This window comes from Stegodyphus dumicola, chromosome 11, assembly GCF_044657685.1.
Source record: "Stegodyphus dumicola isolate Sdum_Otavi_A_Nest chromosome 11, ASM4465768v1".
NCBI lineage: Eukaryota > Metazoa > Arthropoda > Arachnida > Araneae > Eresidae > Stegodyphus > Stegodyphus dumicola.
In genome coordinates, this window is record NC_140778.1 from 126030823 (window position 1) to 126051632 (window position 20810).

Here is a 20810-nt window from a genome sequence, read left to right on the forward strand (position 1 = left end):
AGACACTGCTGTGCAAAGATGTTGGCAGCAATGGTTGCTACAAGGAAATTGCCGACGAAATGACGGCTTTGGAAAGCCAAGGAGCACAAATGCGAGGCAAGATAGGATGACTGTTCGCCAGGCCCGAACAGCCCCAACGGTATCATTGACGACTATTTAAAGCCCTACAGCCACGTCTATACCTCTCATGGCACCGTCTACCATTTCACGGCGCTTGTGTGAGGTGGGGTAAAGCTCACAGAGGCCTTTAAGACGCTTGCCTTTGACTTCACAACATCGGTGGAGTCGTCTGGAGTGGTGTCGCAGCCGATCATCATGGCTGCCATCAGACTGGCATCGTATAGTGTTCAGCGATGAGCAAATGACCACCGTGTTCGTGTCTGGAGAGGACGGGGCCGGGCCAGCGGTCCCGTCCTCTCCAGACACAAACCCTTTGTTTTACAAAGACAGCTAGCCATAACCCCTGGTGTGATGGTGTGAAGCGCTATTTCTTATGACCACAGGTCATCTTTAGTCATCCTCCGTACATCTTTAACAGCTCAACGATATGTTGGTTCCATCCTGCGGCCGGTTGCATTACCCTTCGTGGCACGCCATCCTGGGGCCATTTTCCAACAAGATAATGCCAGGCCACATACTGCTCACATATCTCTGGACTGTCTCCGTGCAGTTGATACTCTTCCTTGGCAAGTAAGGTCACCAGACCTTTCACCAATCGAGCATGTCTGGGATATGGTAGGCCTCCCCCCAGATTCGGGCACCACAAAATGAATGCCTGGCAGAATGTGTCGCAGGATGAAATTAGGAACCTCGACCACTCCTTGCCTCGATAAATTCAAGCATGCATTGCCGCCAGGGGCGGTTCAACCAACTACTAATTTGAACACTCAGTAGGTGATTGTGAGCCGTGAACAAGTACTATGACCTTGATTTTTTAATCATTTTATTATCTGTGTATACACATATTTAATTTCATCAAAAACAGCCACTTCCTTCATGGTGCTTTTTTTTGGGGGGGGGGGGCAAAAGAGTGTATATGTCAGCATGACACATTTCAAATATCTTGTTAGAACATATGACAGGAATGAAAAAGGGGATGAAAGAAGATTTTAAATTTAATGTTGTATTTTAAATTAAAACATTTGTAGAATACTGCAATAATAACAGTCTTGAATATCTAAAACTGTTTAAGGACTCAATTTTTATCCCTCTCTAATAATCTATTACAAAATATATTACTTTAGTTTTGGTACTTTACTAAAATAAATTTAAAATGCCCTTTCATAGCAGAATACTGCTCTTAAAACACAATTCACTCATTCATACTTGCCAGAAGCTTGCATATTGAAAGCACAAGCTTCAATTTTTTAATTTCATATTCTCTTTTATTACAGTTAGGATACAATTCAATACTGCTAAATGAATTCTGTTGCAGTACAAATCTATTTTGTAATACTTAATTATTTTCAATACACAGAATAGAACAAGCTTCATAATTTGTTTTAATTAAAAAAAAAAAGAAACTTCTAATTTCATTAGGCTAGGCCTTTAACATTTATTCGCTAACAAAATAAATTGATACACTGTTTTGAAACACTATATAGCTTCACATACACATATAAATAATTTCAACATCTTCTTAAATCTTTCTTCAAGCCTTAACTCACTGTTTGTAGTCTGATTTTAACACACACAAAATATGAAATCTGATTTTGCAATATGAATCATACAAATAAATTAAATTAAGACAGAAAGATACAATTCATTGAATGGAAATAAATTTTAAGAACTACATCCTTCTAAATATTTTTTACAGTGAGGGAAGAACAATAGTCAAAATTCTAAATTAAACTTTCAGAACTTTTTAAACATTTTTTTAATATATATATATATATATATATATATATAATCCTCTCCTCCCAATTTCAGGCATTCTTTCTTGGGGGAAAATTCTAGTGTTAATTATTTTTAGAATTCTCTGCAACAGTATTTATGTACTTATTCTTTTTTTAATTATTGGTAAAAATAAAATTTTTGTAAAAAGCACAAATGAAGGTTTCAGTAATGCAAAACTTGAAACATTTATTTCTTCATCAACTACAAAAATATCTGCTACTGAATATAACATTCCTTGTAAGACAGAAAATCATAGAACTGATAACTATTAAAAAATGGAACTCTTTTTCAAGTTATAAAAATGATTTCATCTGCAAATACTATAAAAATAACTTTTAAAAATGGCAACAATAGTAAAAAAAAATCCTCTCTTTGATTAGCAAGCAAAAAGGTTTTTAAAAGGAGTTTAACTGAATACTCTAATGATTATAAATGCATACACAATTTTACATACCTTTGTGCCAAATATAAAACATTTCACGAGTGTCAATTCTGAAAATAGCTGGGAATATGTTCTCAAGCTTTGTGCTTAAAGGATATACTATATATTATTTTTAATGGCAAGGCAAAATACAACATGAAGTTCAAAGACTGTACTTCAAAGAACATAACAAAAGTGACCGAAAGTCATTGCCTAAGGCAGTCTCTGGCACACCAATACCAGGTGGTTTCGTCGTCATAACCAAGAAGTGCCCCACAGCAAAGAAGGTGGACTCTGTTCATGGGTTCCACAAGATCACAGAGTGGGCAGAATAGCTGATCAAATATACCAATTTGGTAAAGACTGCATATTACTACCTACAGGTTATGACTGTAAGCGTACAGGTATGGCCTGTAAGCAGCCGAAAAAGGACCACGGCATTACATTGTATATATTCTGGAAGACAAGTGAGATTAAGGCCTTTCATTGTTTCCCCTTAATGCTATCCAACAATTTCAAATAATGTCTTTGTCTCATGGACTGTTTCATGTTTAGCTTTATTGATATGCCATACCTGAGCTTGTTCATTGTAACAGTGATGTACCCTTTCACGTGAGGAAATCTGCTGGCTCATTTCCATAGATGCTGCTGTGTCCAAGGATCTACTGTATTCTAATTTTCTTATTTTTCTGCAACAAGCTTCGGATCAACTCTCGACACTGAATAACTTCTGTTGATGTAGGGTTTCTAAAGAGCCAATGGCTTGAATTGCTGCTTTTGAATCTGATAACAAGACAACATTCTTGAAATTATAATGCAATGTCAATAAATGTTTCAGGGGAATTCTAACAGCGTCCAGCTCAACATCGAATGTATTTCGATTTTTCGTAGCAGAGGCATAGAAGGAAAAAAAAGGCTAGAATAAACCCCAAAACCTGTGGATATTAGATCATCATTGTATGACCCGTTTGTATAAACATGCACCCAGTTATGATTTGGGTATTTAGTATGAATGGTTTCCAGGGCAAGGCATTTGAAGACCTCTACAGATGTTTCATTCTTGGTGATTGAATCAATCAAGTGAAGTTGCGTCTCGATTTGGAACTGTTGGTGGCATTATTTCTTGTATTCAGTCGATTAAACCCCTTAATTTTATAAACGTTTTGTACGAAGCCACACTGGGTCTTGAGATTTCTAGATAATTAATCCAGAAAGGATCTGCAATGACAAGCAACTTTTCTTATAAGATAACAGCTCCCTCTTTAATAATAGTTCTCACAGGAAATTTTTTTTGTTAGTAGTAGCAGTAGTTCTAATAAGAGTAAATTTAAAACCTCCAGAAATAAGATACATTGCTTGATTTTGGAAAATTTCCAGTTTTGTGAGAATTTGCTCACTTGCCATTATGAGTGACAAATACTGGCAACCGTTATGATTAGCAGAGCATATAGGATCAAATGTAATACGAATGTCTTACAAGTAATACTTACAGTTGTTCTGGTGCTTCCCCACAAGCAGCCAGCCAAGCATTTCAAAATAGTCAACCTTTGACAAAAGCATTCTACAAGTGACTCTACATGTAGTCTCCAATTCAACTTATAATCAAAAACAACGCCTAAGCATTTAAATTTATCAGTACTTGCAATCCAAGCATCTTCAAACTTAACTTTAGGACACAGTGCCTGATGGGTCAGTGAGAAGGACTGAAATATATATATATATACAAAGAAATGGAGCTACTTCTAAACATCTTTTACAGAAAACCAAGAGAGAGAAATTTATTGCCAAAATGAAGCCCAGTTTTCATTTTAATGAGAAATTCATCAAAAACAACAGATCTTAAAATAAACACTTTTACTGCTCTTATCAAAAATTAAAAACAAGAGAACAAGCTAAAAATTAAAAACCGACTTTGCTTATATAATTATAATTCTACAGTTCTTGGATATTTCTTTAAGATATTGGCAAAAGAAAAGAGGGGAAAATAATAAGATCTCAATAAACACATCCCTCATGCCCAAAAGGAAATTTAACATGATTTAAAGGAGGAGAGGAGCAATAAAATTATAATAATATAAGAATAATAAATTGTTTGCTGCCATGGGTATATTTTCTTTTCCTTTCAGCAAAGAGGAAGATTCTAAATGTAATGATATATTTTACAAAACAATGATATTATCTGTTACACCTGCTTAACATAAAACTAAAGTTTATAAGTTAGTTTTAAAATTATACCCAAAACATATTTCAAAAAGCCAAATGCAAATTCTAGATTTATTAACTAATCTTCAAAATGATATAAAAGGTCCATAAATGAATGGAAGCAAAAACAATCTTTTATAATTTACTATCAGTTTTCAACTCAGTAATCATTGATCATACACATCTACCATCAGCTATTAATAATACGTTAATCTGAGCAAAAAACTATACAGCTAAAATTTGTTTAAAAAAAAACTTGATAAAGTGCTTATAAATTTACAATCCTCTAAGTTCAATAGAAGGTTAAATATAGCAACTATACAATTAAAAATAAATACCTGAACTATTTAATTAAACAAAATCACTTCATCATACAGCTAACTGATCATCTTCAATCTTCATTGCTTTTATTTTTTAAGAAAGAAGTGTGAAAAATAATGTGGAATATTTAAACTTGAACATGTGAAAAAAATATAAAATCAAAAATAAGTGCCTAATTGTATAAATACAGTTTGTACAAATTTCTGAGATTTCTATATTTAAAGAATGACTGAACAATGATCATTAAAAATTAAAGTTGTCATAAATAACAAATAGTTCATAACATGAAACATCAAAGTACAAACATGAAATTAATGAAAGAAAAAAGAATATTTTATTTCAACATATAAATTTCTCTCATATATCAACATTAGAGCTTAAAGTTTTTAATCATGATAAATTCCAGATATGAAAACAACATTAAATGAATCAATTTAGTATGAAAAATAATCATTAATAATAAATTACTTTTAAAAGAAGATATATTAATGCATAATCTACATTTTCTTTTCAGGCAATTCACATTTTAGCTCTACACTTCAAAACTGTATACAGTTTCCATTTTTAAGCCAGTTTTACTTCCATCTACATTTTTAAGAATGAAATACAAGTAATACACAAAAGTTAATCTTAGTTATCACATGTTACTCATTATGATATAAAGCTCAATCAGGTCAATAAATGGAACGAACAGGGGCAAAAGGAATGCACAATGAAAATATACATCAGGAGATTTGTGGTCCCATATACTAACAGGAAAGAAAATAATGCATGCTGTTCTTTGTTGCTGCAGAATAACTAAAGAAAGATTTTAACAATTATAGAAAATGGGGAAGACTGTAATTGTACTATTACAGTTCTAAATATTTTATATTACTAAGAGACAATAAATAGAATAAGATAATCACATAATACATGAACACCAAGTAAAAATTACAAAAGTCAAGGAACAGATATTTATATCAATAAAGTAAAGCTGTAACACGCTAAACACTACTTTGACATCAACACACAATACATAAAATCTTTGGCCATAACTGGGAGCATTTAGAGAAAATATTATGGATAAAATTGTAAGTGCAACTACCCATAGACAGGCAATCACAAATTAAATATAACATGCAATGTTTATAAAAATGTTAATTTAACACAGATGCATACACAAAACAATATATGTATATAATTATTTTCAGATGAAAAAACTATTTTAAATAATTTTTAAAAATGTAGGATAAAACCTGCTAGATTTGTTTTGTTATTACTTATTCTATATATTCTTCAAAAGTAAAATAAACAACACACTTATGTAGAATAGATGTGGCTAAACTACAGTGTCTAAAGTCTTGTTCACAAGAGCAAATTTGGTAAGTCTTACAACCCGATTCTTCAAAGCTGTCTCATTCATAGGGTGAAGTAGCATTAGTGGCTAGATGAGCTGAGATGGGTAGATGACTTTTCTACCCTCTTGAGAGCAGGATGAACAGAAAATTTTACCCATTTTAAACTGCACATTTTATTTCACATAAGATATTAACAGCATAACTGACTCAAATTATAAGCTCAAAAAAATGTTTATGAAGGCTTCAATTAATGTTTGACTTGATGGAACAATCAAAAATAAAACAGATAAAATTCCATTTCTTTCAAATGCACTATAAACAAATGTATGAGGTATAGAGATTACATAAATATCTTCTAAAACATTTCCAATGCTAGAAAAGGAAATAGGGCCTAGCATGAAAAAAGAAGGTTGTAAATTAATAGCTTCACAAACTTTCAAAAATGTATAGAAAGTCATTGACAATTTGAATAGTAAATTACAACCAATTTCAAGATAGAAATCATTCATAAATTCTTAATTTTTTTAAATGAGATAAATTAAGTACTACAAGTCATTCTTCACAGAATGTGAAAAAAAAAATCTGCCTGTACTTAAAAAAATTTTTAGTTAAGAAATACAGGGTGTTTGAATATGACCACAGTATTAATCTCCCTTGAATCACAAACCTGACTCAGAATTGTTTTAGAATAGCCTTCACCCTATGAAAATTTTTATTAGATAATTCTTTTTATACTAAGACTAACATCTGTCGGTGTTAACACTTATTTTTGCTACACTTGCTAGAGTACCAATGTGTTCTGCATATATGACTTTCTTTTGTAGAGAAGAAGAAAAAAAAAATTCATTTAAATCAATCAATCAGCAGTTAAATAAATCAATCACTGAAGGCAATAAACAATTAACTTTAATGCAATTTTACAGATTTAGTTCATTAAATTGGTGATCAAGTTGGTGATCAGTAATTTTCATTTTTACCTATCTTACTAATTTAGAAAATTTAATCATTTGAAAAGAGTAAATTTATTTTACATTTTTATTAGCTCAGAATATTAATCATCACTTACATTTGTAAGTTTGTAATAATTTTCTGTTTCTTTAATTCTAAGAATTTTCGTTTATAAGATGCACACAGTAATATTATCAGCATGATTAACAGAAGGACAAAAAAAAATTCCTATAAAAATCAAATAAACGAAAAAAAAATACCAAAATATAAAGAAGCCATATACAGAAGTTTTGCAATATGGGCAGGGCATAATGCATACTAAATAATAATAATAAATAATGCATACTAAATAAATATGCAAAAAATCTAATTAACTAAAGATATTGTTACGAATTTGGTATTTAAAAAGCTAATGTTAGTTCAATTAGAAATTAAATGGTTTTATTTCTCGCGCAGTGCAGCGCGTGACGAATATTAAAAGAAAGCTAAGCCGGAAAATTGAAAATACAAGAGCGCGTGCATTAAATAAATAAATATCTCTTTTTGATTTCGAGAAAGTACTGGAAAATTCTAGCGCGTGATTTTAAAATCTTATAAAAGGAGGAAAACATCTCAGTTTGTAGTAGTTGCTTAGTTTGTTGTTGTTTAGAAAACTACTGTTGTTGATTGTAGCGAATTCGCGGATTAGCGTTCTTTAGCTGTTTTGAATTACGTTCTATTGACATTTGAGTAGTTAAAAGAAAACTACTGTGAGATATTGTAATACTGCATGATAATTTGAGAAAATTTAAGCATTTTTGTTGTGATAATAATAAATTTTTGTTCATTTTTCATCGGACTTGTGCATTCATTTCATAACGAACCCGTACGCACGCAACAATTTTTGGTGTCAGAAGTGGGATTTGAATGCCAATAACAAGAGCGATGGAAGAACAATTGAGACAGCTCATTAGTGCTTTTGCTGCATTCCAAGAAAAGATGGAAGCTGGCCAAGCATCATTTAAGGAAGAAATGAAATTGGGCCAGGAATCCGTTAAGGAAGAATTGAAATTGGGCCAGGAATCCGTTAAGGACGAAATGAAAGCCGTTCAAGCTGGTCAAGAAGAAATGAAAAGAGAAATTACTTGCATAATAGAAAATAAATTTGAAGCTATGGAAGGCAGAATTGACGCAGTTGAAAATAAAGTTGGACATATTGAAGAAAGAGTTTCTTCGGTGAAAGAAGAAATAGAAGAAAGAGTTTCTTCTGTAAAAGAACAAATTGATGAGAGAGTTTCTGCAGTTGCCAAAGAAATGGATACTTTAAAGAAATTCGTAGCGTCGGCAGGGAGCAGGAGTGATGATTTTAAATTCTTACCAATGCCTGCTCATCCACCTCTGAAGCTATCCACATATGATGGGAAGACCTCCTGGCAGGTGTATAAGACACAATTTTCTATCGTGGCGGATGCGAATGGATGGGATTCCCAAGCTAAGGCCTGTCATCTCGCCGCTTCTCTAAGAGCCGACGCAGCGGATATCCTTCAGACTCTTCCCGAAAACAAAAGGTTAGATTTCGAAGCTCTGTCCGGCGCCTTGGAGTTGCGCTTTGGGGAGAAGTGTTTAAAAGACTACAGCAGGCTCCAATTAAAATCTCATCAACAGAAGCCTACCGAAACACTTCAGGAGCTCGCCGCGGATGTTGAAAGGCTGTCCCATCTCGCCTTTTCGGAATGCCCGACAGAAACAAGGGAAATCCTGTCCTTGCAATACTTTATCGACGGCATCCGAGATACTGAAATACAGAAAGCTCTACGAATGGCGGATGTAAAAGATTTAAAAAGCGCTCTGTTGTACGCCATGAAGTTCGAGGCAGCCCAGCAAGCAACTAGTAGAGATCGCTACCCAGTTAGAGCTGTGCGAGTCCATGAGCCAGTGGATCAACTGATGGCTCGTTTAGATGATTTAGCCAGACAAGTCGAAGATTTGATACGGAGTAGGAGCGAGAAGAAAGTGGCTCTAAGGTGTTGGAGATGTGGTAGTGAAGGTCACCTAAGACGGAATTGCAGAACTCCCCAGGGTACGGAATATAAAGCAGATGATTTTACCAGACAAGTCAGTGGCTTGAGACGGAACAGAAGTGAAAAGAAACTAATTCTAAAGTGCTGGAACTGCGGAGTTGAAGGCCACATACGAAGAAACTGCAGAACACCCCGAGGTACGGAAAATAAGACCATTTCCCAGCAACAACGCAGTAAACAAATTAGTGACCATATCGAGGAACGGAGGTTGCCAGATAGTGAAAAACCTTGTTTTAAAGCTCTTAAAATTTATACAGTGAGTGGCAACAATAACGGACTGTCCATCAATGGGAATATCGATGGAGTTCCTTGCAGAATGATCATTGACACAGGAGCTAATGTTACCATCATTAGGAAAGATTTAGCTGAACAGTTTAAAGATAAACTTATTTGGACGCCATCCTGTGTTACCCTTCAGCCTGCGTCTGGTGACAAGATCGACATAACTGGGAAGTTAAACGTAAACATCACGTTTGGAAGTGCCGCCTACCATCACACGGCATATGTGGCGGATATTACAGATCCATGCATACTCGGATTGGACTTTTTAAGGAAATACAATTTTTCCTTAGACTTGAAAAACAACAAACTGCTTTCAGGATCTGAAGACATGACTATCCATCCTAAGAAGGGATCCTCACCTGGAAATGCCGACGCTTTGTCCGAAAGAACCAGCTCGAGAAACAGCCGAAATCATGCTAGGGTCGAAAAGAAACACCAGACTACCAGCTATTCTCCATCTCAGATGCTCTTCGGTCGAGACCTTCGTCTGCCTTGTGACCGCCTGTTTCATCGCCGTACGGATGCGCCTTCATCGCCTGAGGAACACATCCAAGATGTCAAGGCCCGTTTTGAAGTGATGCACCGTTCCGCACGAAAGCGAGTGAACTTGACGACGGAGAAAGTGAAGACCAGATACAACACGAGAGCTGCTGGACATAGATCCAACGAAGGAGACAAGGTGTGGTTGTGGAATCCGACTCGACGGAAAGGACTTTGTCCGAAATTACAGTCACCTTGGGATGGGCCGTACACAGTCCTAAACAGGCTGAATGACGTCGTGGTTCGGATTCGTAAGTCTTCGAACTCTAAACCTAAAGTCGTTCATTACGACAGGTTAGCTCATTACTATGGCCATAGTACATAATGTAAATAATTGTAAATAGTATAAGACCATGGTCCATTTTTGTTTTTAAATGTGTATTTGATTTGTATTTGATAGCATTTGATTTGTTTTATGTATTGCATTTATTGTTCATGTTGTTTATTATTGTAATGTAATGCTTATTAATGCATTTATGCCACAGTTGTAAGTTTTGCTTCCTGTCCAGGGATTGTACTGCCCGGGACGTGCAGTCCTTGGGAAGGGGGCAGTGTTACGAATTTGGTATTTAAAAAGCTAATGTTAGTTCAATTAGAAATTAAATGGTTTTATTTCTCGCGCAGTGCAGCGCATGACGAATATTAAAAGAAAGCTAAGCCGGAAAATTGAAAATACAAGAGCGCGTGCATTAAATAAATAAATATCTCTTTTTGATTTCGAGAAAGTACTGGAAAATTCTAGCGCGTGATTTTAAAATCTTATAAAAGGAGGAAAACATCTCAGTTTGTAGTAGTTGCTTAGTTTGTTGTTGTTTAGAAAACTACTGTTGTTGATTGTAGCGAATTCGCGGATTAGCGTTCTTTAGCTGTTTTGAATTACGTTCTATTGACATTTGAGTAGTTAAAAGAAAACTACTGTGAGATATTGTAATACTGCATGATAATTTGAGAAAATTTAAGCATTTTTGTTGTGATAATAATAAATTTTTGTTCATTTTTCATCGGACTTGTGCATTCATTTCATAACGAACCCGTACGCACGCAACAATATACTATCAAAAGTTTTGCAAAGTACATAATATATATTATAAAATGACGTATATTTACTAGAATTATTCATCTTTATGAAATTTCATGTGAAAAAAAGTGTTTTGCAATGCTGACAAAAGAACTGAGAAAAGAAAGCTACATAAAATTATCAATAAATAAGCTTCATTACTCAAAAGCTTAAATTTTACTAAGTACATTAATCTTCTAAATTTTCATATTATTTTAAATTTTTAGATAATATACCTGTAAAAAATAATTCACAAGAATAAAGGTATTTTCCCCTTATTTCCTTATTTAAAGTACCTTCTATTCATGAATACCATAGACACAGAGAAGGGTATAGATAGAGACAGCTAGGAAGAAAATATAATTGTAAGCATGTAGACTTTTTATTAATCTTCAATTTTATCACTTTCATTAAATTCTTTAATAAGTATTTTAAGCATTTGCTCTCTATTTGTTTTTCTTTAAGGGCCAGAGAGAAGATGAATAAATCAGCTATTTGTTTAGTTTGTAATTTTTTATTTGTTTCTATTAACACATTTTTTATTCAAAGTAAAAGAAAAAATGTTGATTACTTTTCTTGCCAAGTCATATTGATTGATATGACAAACCATGTAGCAGCCACTGCATTATAAGAGATCAATAAATGAATATTCATAAAATCTCATCAAATATGATTCTAATATCTAATATATTCTAATATAAATCAACACAGGTGTAAAAAATTAATATGAATGAGGAAGTATTTTTATTTTCTTATTTTATGAGAAAATAAAACACTTCTCTTTAATAACTGCATAATGTACTTACATAAAATAAAGACATAAAACTTTATAATTAATATTATATTTAATATTTGTTTAGAATATGTATTTACAATAACTCTAGAAAGAATTTCTACATAAAATATTACATAAGAAACTAATATGTGTTATGAATTTCTATTCATTACTCAGCTGATACTTACTGAATACCAATGTTTGAATTTAAAAAATTCTTTATACTTCTCAAACAAAATTTTCTTTACATAATCATAATTTCTGCATTAGCAAAAAAAACCCTTGCACAATAGATAAAGTAAATGCCTTATTCCAACAAACAGAAGCTAAAAATCATTGATTAATTAATTAAACATATACACACATTGTTGCTCCTTAAAAGGATTATTATTAAAAATGTATCAAATGAAAAATCTTTGGCACATACTCAGATAAACAAGTATCTATGTGCTGCTGTGAATTACACAAAAAATGAATTAAAAATAAACTCATTAGAGCATATAGCTTTTTCAAGCTTAATAAAAAAAAAAAATTAACAGAAAGAATTTCAGCAAACAAAGAGAAAATGACGAGGTAGATACAAAGATGAAAGATATATATAGAAGATACATCTATGAGATATACAACAAAAATTATGTAATTTATGCAGAATAAACAGGAAAGAGATATAATGCTGATAAGATAACTCACTGAAAGTAATGATGAATTTAACAACAAAACTCCATAATATACTTAAAGAATTGAAATTATACATTCACTCCAAATATTTGATATTAATAAAAGCTTCTATTTGATAAAATTCTTAATATGAGAAGAGAAAATATGATATTAAAAAAGATGGATCACACCTTCACATCAACCATTAAGAACCATGGCAGGTTTAATTTCATAACTGAGAATTAAAGCCATTTTTATATTTGTTTGCCATCACAAATATCAAAAATACATTAAAAGTGTTCATGTTACTAATTTTACCTTACTGAAAATTACATTTTTATCATTTAAAATTTAATTTTAAAAAATTGGTTCATTTTTCAAGCATAAGAGAATTTTTCCAAATTTTTAATTTAATAGTTTTCAAAAAATTTTAATCAGTAATATTTTTAAAATGAAATCAAAAAAATATGTTCCATATTTACTATGCCATAGTCTTTAACACATTAATTACAGTATAATTTCCTAATACATTATTTGCAATTCTTCTCTACAATTTCTTTTTATGTGGTATATCTTCATGGTTATTAACAGCAGCTAGATGTCCATATGGCTTAAATCTTGATAAATACTTACATATCACAGTCCTGTATATTATTTGAAAAATATTTTGAATTCTTAACAATGCATAAAGGACTGAAGAGTTAATACTACCATTATATAAGACAAAGCAGAATCCAAATATTTAGCATATAATATATTGAATTAGGTCCTATTATATTAAAGTTTCCATGAAAGAAATGTAGTCTATTATACAAACATCAACTAAACAATCTTAAGCAATATCAGAGAGCTTGAACATTTAATAATAATTAATATGTTACGAATGACCTAAATTTGATAATTATGACTGGAATTACATTCTGTTGCATAAGTTATCAGGCTGCTATATATTACACAGATTTTATTCAGAGAAGAAAGAAAAGATTTGACTCTTAAATACGAGAAACCTCAACACCAAATACTAACATTACTTAAGACTAAGCTGAGTATAAAATGAATATTAAGAAGATTGGCAATATATTGCACAAAAAAAAAGTACTTATATGGAATAGATCAATGTCTCAAATATTATATCAAAATAAAAAAAAGACATTACATTAAAGTAGCAAAATGAAATAGTATTTTACTGTTAAAGGGGCACCCAGTCACCAAATGATGGAATCATGTGCAAAATGGCGCGAAATAAAGATCAGCATGTCAAAGGCCACTATCATTCATTCCTACTTCGTTGAATTCTTGTGGCAGTGATTGCATGAAAAAATGTGAATGTTTTTTGGCTATGTTAAACGAAATTAGAAGGTACAAATATGCCTTTTGTGTAATCAGGAATTAGTCTAGCAAACTGTGTTTTACATTTTTTGTATCTGTTTTTACTTTTTGTACTTATTCTGAATTTAATAAAATTCCATTCTTTTCATGGTGCTTTACATACTTTACATTAGGGTTGCTGCCACCTCACTAGATTTCCCACCAATGTTTAGGTTTGATACTAAGTGGTACCTCTTTAACAGAAAAATACAAAAGAAATAATTTATAGAAACATTTTTTACACATAAATAGTACACATAAGTAGATAATTAATCAAAAGCACAAAAAAGATAATAATCTACTATCCAATATTTTGCATTAATTATAAACTAAAAATTTTTAATTTATTCTGAATATATTTTAAAATTAAATTATAAAATATATACTTTTTAATTTAAATTAAAGAAAAAAATTCTCCATAACATGTTAATTACAATATGTTACAGCTTCTTACTAACTTATCTTAAATTTTATATTGAACATTGAATGATAAAATTAAAAAAAAAAAAGTATATAAACTTTGGCCCTTACTTGTCAGCATTATAATTAAGGATAGAATTTTAATCAGTAATTATTATGGACTATTAACAAAGAATACTGTGTACTTCTTTGTGAAAGCAACCACAGCACTTGGTTATCAAAATTAGCAAATTTAATTGTTCATTCTATAATGCGTATATTTCAAGTGTTCCCAAAGCCTCATGCTTTAACAAGAAAAAATTCTGTAAATTTCATTTTATCTTTGTTCAAAGGAACAAACAAGAAAATCAAAATATGCAAATTATTAATTTTGCTCTGTTTTTGTACCATAATGATTTCAAGTCATTCACAATTTCAGCACTTCTAAGAACACGGTTATTTATTTAAATTATTACAGAAATTTTTTCCAAGTATCTTTTTTCTTAAAAATAATAAAAAAAGACAGCATGAAAAGTGGATATCCATTAACTAAAATCTTCATTAATTAATAAATATATTCCTCACAATGAAAGAATTTCAGTAAATTATTTGCTCTTTTTAGTGAAAGCCCTACCATTGACTGAGTGGTTAAGACTGCTGATTACTGGAAGTTCAAGCCAGGTGAATGTGCTGGCAGCATGGTTGCTTTTTGTAGTTTTCTCCACATATAATGTGAATACACGCATTTCTTAGAAAGTTCTAAACAAAAGCATCCCTGCCATATTCAAATAACCTAAACCTATCCTTAAAAGTAAATAAAAAAAGAAAAAAACCATTGACAACAGTAAAGGAAAATATATATATATATATATATATATATATATATATATATAATAATTTTATTAACTAACTTTGCAGCAATTGCGCAAGTAATAATAACTTGTATTCGTACTAAATGGATTTAAGTTCATACAACATTATATATATATATATATCAATTGAAGGTATATAGTCAATCTTGAAAGATGATATTAACAACAGGCTAATTATGAATTTTATTTGTTTTTCAAGTTCAGTTTGGGACACATTTCTTATAAACTGCTCTTTTGCACACATTATCTAAAATAAAAAGTATTTGATTGATTATATTTTTACATATTTGCCTACATAATTTTATTTTCACTACCAAAAATAAATATTTAATTAATTAACATTTATAACTTATTTTCTTTTGCTATTGTTTATGGCAATCACAATGTAAAAGAACAAAAATTATCATATTCACCATTATTAAAATTTTTAAAACAAAAAGCTTCAGCTTCTTTAAAACATTATTTAAGTCCCTATTTCATATCTGAAATGTATTTTCTTATTATTAGATCACAAAACTGCACTGTTGAACAGAACTAAATTAAATAAAAATGCATTTGAATGAAGTTTATTGATCTGCATATTACTTTCTAAGGAATTTTATAGTAATTGATCAATTATTATGATTACAGCAAAACATTTACTATAACTTCTTTCCATAGTCCTCACCAAAATGTAAATTAGTTGTTTGTGAATCCAAGTGGAGGGTTTGAATATTTAGATTACAGCTTCAGGCAGCTTCATCTTGCTATTACCTAGTATCATTGACTCTACCAAATTTTATCCTGACTTTAGTATCTTGCTAACCAATGTTTAAATACAAGCCATAGTTGTCTTGAGCCACCTTACATAGATTAATTTGTGTTGTAATTTCAGACTATATTTCCTACATTTGAATTTAATGCTATCTTATGTTAATTTTAAGTTCCAACGAGTAGCAGAGGTTCATCTGCTGTACAAGCAGTGCTATCTGTTTGTTTATGACTTAAATAAAAAGGTTATTTTAACCTTCTTTAGACTTGGTGAGTTGTTTCAGACTAAGCAATTACTCACTTCCAATATAGTAAAGTCACTGACACAAAACCTTTTGCTCAGAATTGATTATTTTTATGATATAGCTGAAAAGAGCAAACACATTTTGCACTGTATTTTTCCATATTGCTAAAAGTTTTAGATTTTAGGATAATTAAAGGACAGTCATGAGAGACAAATTCGAGTGAACGTTTACATATATCACCCCCTTCAAGAAAATATGCTCTATGTCTCTGTGCTTCCACAAAAGTCTTAAAATTAGTATCTCTTCTTGATCATGAAATACACTGGATTTTTTTACTTAAATAAAAAAAAAGGGTGAAAACGGCATTTAGCATTTGCTTTATGCAATCTGTGATGAAGAATAAGACTTTAACCATAAAAAAAACCTACAATTTTAACTTAAGGGCAGTATGCACATTAATTTGAGAGTCTACAATGAACTATATAATAGAAAACTGCACAATGAAGCATATTATCTAATTTTAAAATTTTCACATTACTCATAGCAAAAAAACAAGCACTGACTTTCAATATTAGGGTACATTTGTAGAAAAATTAGTGAATAGCCTTAAAAAATAAGATATGGTTGTTTTCCTTTTAATCTCTGATCCCCTACAATCCCTACTTTTAAATTTCTAATTCAACCTCCGGTCATAATTATAAAATCGCTATGGCGAGAATTATCATCAATATCACCACCTTTTTGAAGAGCTGCATGCTAAGAAGAAACCAGTGGAGAGCAAACTAGCAGACTTTGCAAGGGCCAAGAACGGAGATATCCAAAAGATACTTTGTAAATTTTCTATGAAATGTAGAAATTATTGAGTTACAAGAATTTTCAACAGATTTTTCAAAGATTTGTGTTAAAAGATATTAAGCCATGAACAACCCCCCCCCTCCCATTGATGCTTCTGTTATCAGAGATCTGGATGTACCGCAGAATGTTAAAGTAAGATCAGGTGTATGAAATGCCTAAAAGGGCATGTTTCACACAAATGCACTCTGGACAAGAGAGTAAAAGTGAAATGTATAAACTGCAATGCAGGAGATCTATCTTCTCAACTATGAATAAATAGTAAAAATTATATATTACTCACATTATTCCAACTTATTCAATCAGTGTGTTTATGAGAACATTCTACTCTTAGATTTCATGCAATACTTGCTATGATTTGGTGTGACTGTTTGATCCTGGAATGCTAAAAAAATTCCCTGAATAAAGTAATAGTAATTTATTCTCCTTATCATTTTGTTTTAAAACATATTCATGAAAACTTTCGTAAAGCAGAGGAAACTTGTACTTCCATTCCTTAGCTTCTTCAGGGAATATACAAATGTGTGTATTTAATTTTTTTAATTCAAATTATTCTAGTCGAAAAAATTAAAATCTAAAACTCACTAAAAAATCTCTCAGCAATGAAAACAAAAAAAAAAAAAAAAAAAAAATTGTCATATGATAGCAATTTATTTTACTTGATAATCACTGCTATACTCTATAGAATAATCTGTTTCTATATACTGTTATAATAATAATCTGTTTTCAAAACAAAATTAGACTCTATAGGTCACTGCCCTAAAAATGGAACTGAAAATTCCTCCATGGTAACATGACAAAAATTGTGTAAAACAAACTTATTAAATTTGTGAAAAATGTAAAGCCAGTATGCCCTGAATATACAAAATATTTTTGTTCATAATTTGCTATTAATATTCAAGGGCCATATTTATGCGGACATTTCTTGTGCATATGTTTACTGCTTTACCCAACTGTTTTCCTTAGTACACCAAATTTCTACTAATATGAAAAGAACAACAACTACCGAAGCACAAAATTAAATGACTTTATGTCACTTTAAAAAATTTATCCCTAAAGATGTTAATAATCATATACTTCAGTGCTTTCTTTTACTATATATACGTTAATAGTCCATAATAAGATCATTAAAGATCAATATTATAATGCTGCAGGTAAGTAGCCATGAAATTAAAATTTTATTTAAAGAGAAACTTTTTAAATATTTTAAAGAAAAGGAAAAAAAATGGTTTATATATTCATTACTGCAATATTTTAATATAATTTTAGAATTAAAATGAGCAGAAGATTTCCAGAACAAGAAATAGAAAAGAAGGTTTTATTTTTAATTATGGTTTCATCTACTTGGCTCAGTATCCTTCAAAACTGAGTTATTAATCATATTAATCTTTCTTTAACTAATACCAAAATATTTATGTACTTAGTAAATACGGTGAATAGTCAATTATCAGGAAAAACCTAAACATCTAATTTCTTAGACTGCCTTATTCATGATTGAAAAATACATAGGAAAAAAATATTTTCCTGAGGTAGAGATATTTATATCACATCTTTGTTTCAAAACCTCTTACTTAGTAACTTCTAGAGAAAAGCATGATAGTACAACTTTGCTAATAAATTATCATATATGACAATTATTCACCACATGCATAACCAGACTGAAATTCAGAAAAAAACAAGATAAAACCTAATGGGCAGGAAAAGAGGATCCTAAACAAATTACTCGTTGAATGGGAGAATATATGAACACATTAGGACAAGCTTGTACTGTATAAATATAAAACCCTGATACCATTGTTCTATAGAGGTTATCTGAGCCAAGAAGATGAAATGTCACACAAAAAAAAGTATTTCTTCAACAGTTTTATATTTTATAACTAATTTTGTTTTTTTAACTTTCATTTTAATCAAGCTATTTAAAACTTGAGCTACAAATAAACTGAATTACTGTAAATAATATTTATTTAGGTATGGAATAAAGTATTATAAAGAAAACACTTTAAGAACTGAATTCTGAGGATATACTTTGATTTAACCACTATATAAACATCTTTCATATTACAGCTATCATTCTTCTTGAAACCAAACCTCAAATTCCTTGACTATGTCTAGAGTTATATCAACTTCTGCTTTCTCGGGAACTTCTTGAGCCAGAACAGAATGAAAACATTTACGTAAACTGTCTATTTGGTGCATGTGTTCAGCATAGTTAGAATTTCTTAGGAGATTTTGTATAAGTGTTAAATAAAGCAACCGTTTCTGAAAGAAAAATATAATAATAATGAACATTCGATAAAAATTTTAAGCAAATTATAGAAAGCAAAAATTAATTACACATAATCTGTTTGATTCCAAATTTATATCAAATCAAATTTTGATTTTTATTATTTAAATTAAGTAGCAGAAATCATTACAGCAGAAAAAGAACATCAGAAATTATATTGAAGAAGCAGAAATTACATTCACTGTACATATTTTTCTCTTAAAAGAAAAAAATTTTTTTTTTTTTTTTGTGTGTGTGTAAAAATGCTAGCATATCATTAACCCGTGAGCATGCATGCTGGATCCAATGGACCCACCCTATTAAAGACACTTTTCTGAAAATGCCCCTATTTTTCCCAAGTGGTTGTGGTTCAGTGTAGTCTCCTCCAAAGCCATCTTCTTTATGTTTCCGACGTTTTTTGCCGGAAATTTTTTTAAAAGACAAAATACCCAATGGTAAAAAGAAAGTCTAAAGCTGATGTTAGAACTCCTGCTCATAATATTATTACTAAATTGCCTGGAAACAACCGTGGTAACTTTTACTAAGTGAACAAATGTTGCTGAAAGTCGTCAGTTATACAAATATTTATATTGCATCTATTTCTGACAGCTTTCAAAGAGAGAGATATGCTCATAACACAACTCTAATTGAAATTCTCACTTTTATAGGTCTTTTATATTTTTGTGACATAAGTCATCTCATGTAAATGTGCGGGATTTGCGGGCAATAGATGGAACTGGCTTGGAAATTTTCCACAAAACTATGTCCTACATATGTTTATATATATATATAAAGATGTTTATGATGATGTTTATTTTGATGACATAGGAACTCGCGTCTTCAAGAATGAATCAGATAAACTTGCACCTGTAAGAGAGTTTTTTGAAGATTTTGTGAATAACTGCCAGAAATATTAGTGTCGGTGAGTTCATAACAATTAACCTTTTGAGACAGGGACTTTGGTAGCAGTAAAGGCCTTGAAAGGATGGGGAATTCTGAACCGAATGCTTTCTCTCCTTTAAGAAATCACCTCCTATTTGCAACAGAGATTCTTGTGTGTAGTTTAATGGATTCTCAGAGGGGTGCATCTCTGTCACAAAAGAAAGGGAAGTGTAGGGATTAGTTCCCAGACTTCAAGATGCTTTTTGTCACTGAGGGAAAATTTCATATTACAGTTGTTCCAGATTGAGATTATTGGGAAACCTGTAAATCTCTGTTGAAGAAAATTTCATTCTTTATATTATAGGACGTTACTTTCATTTTTATAAAATTTTGGTTTGAATTTTAAATTACACCGCAAAACTATGTGTTTTTACTAAGTGCTTACAATAATTATTTCTATCATATCCTTATATTAACGTTATGTCAAAAAAATATTTCAACTATTTGATTATTTCCTTGGACAATTTAAAATTCAACCAATCCTCATCTCAGTCTTTTTTTTTTTTTTTTTTTAACTGTTAAATGTCCTTATAATTTTAAATTTGTTTTGGTATATATTATCAAATATACCTATATCTTTGGACTTTCTTCCATACAGGGAATAATTAAAAAATAAATGC

At 30.9% G+C, this 20810-nt stretch overlaps 1 protein-coding gene across 1 annotated transcript in view; it reads right to left on the bottom strand.

The window, feature by feature from the left end:
- Positions 1–1015: 1015 nt before the first annotated feature.
- Positions 1016–20810, bottom strand: part of LOC118183663 (NCK-interacting protein with SH3 domain) — an 82506-nt gene continuing 62711 nt past the window's right edge. The window contains exon 11 of the mRNA XM_035353261.2: positions 1016–19244. Coding sequence (XP_035209152.1) covers positions 19053–19244 — 192 coding nt within the window. The 3' untranslated portion in view covers positions 1016–19052. The remainder of the gene's footprint in view (positions 19245–20810) is intronic.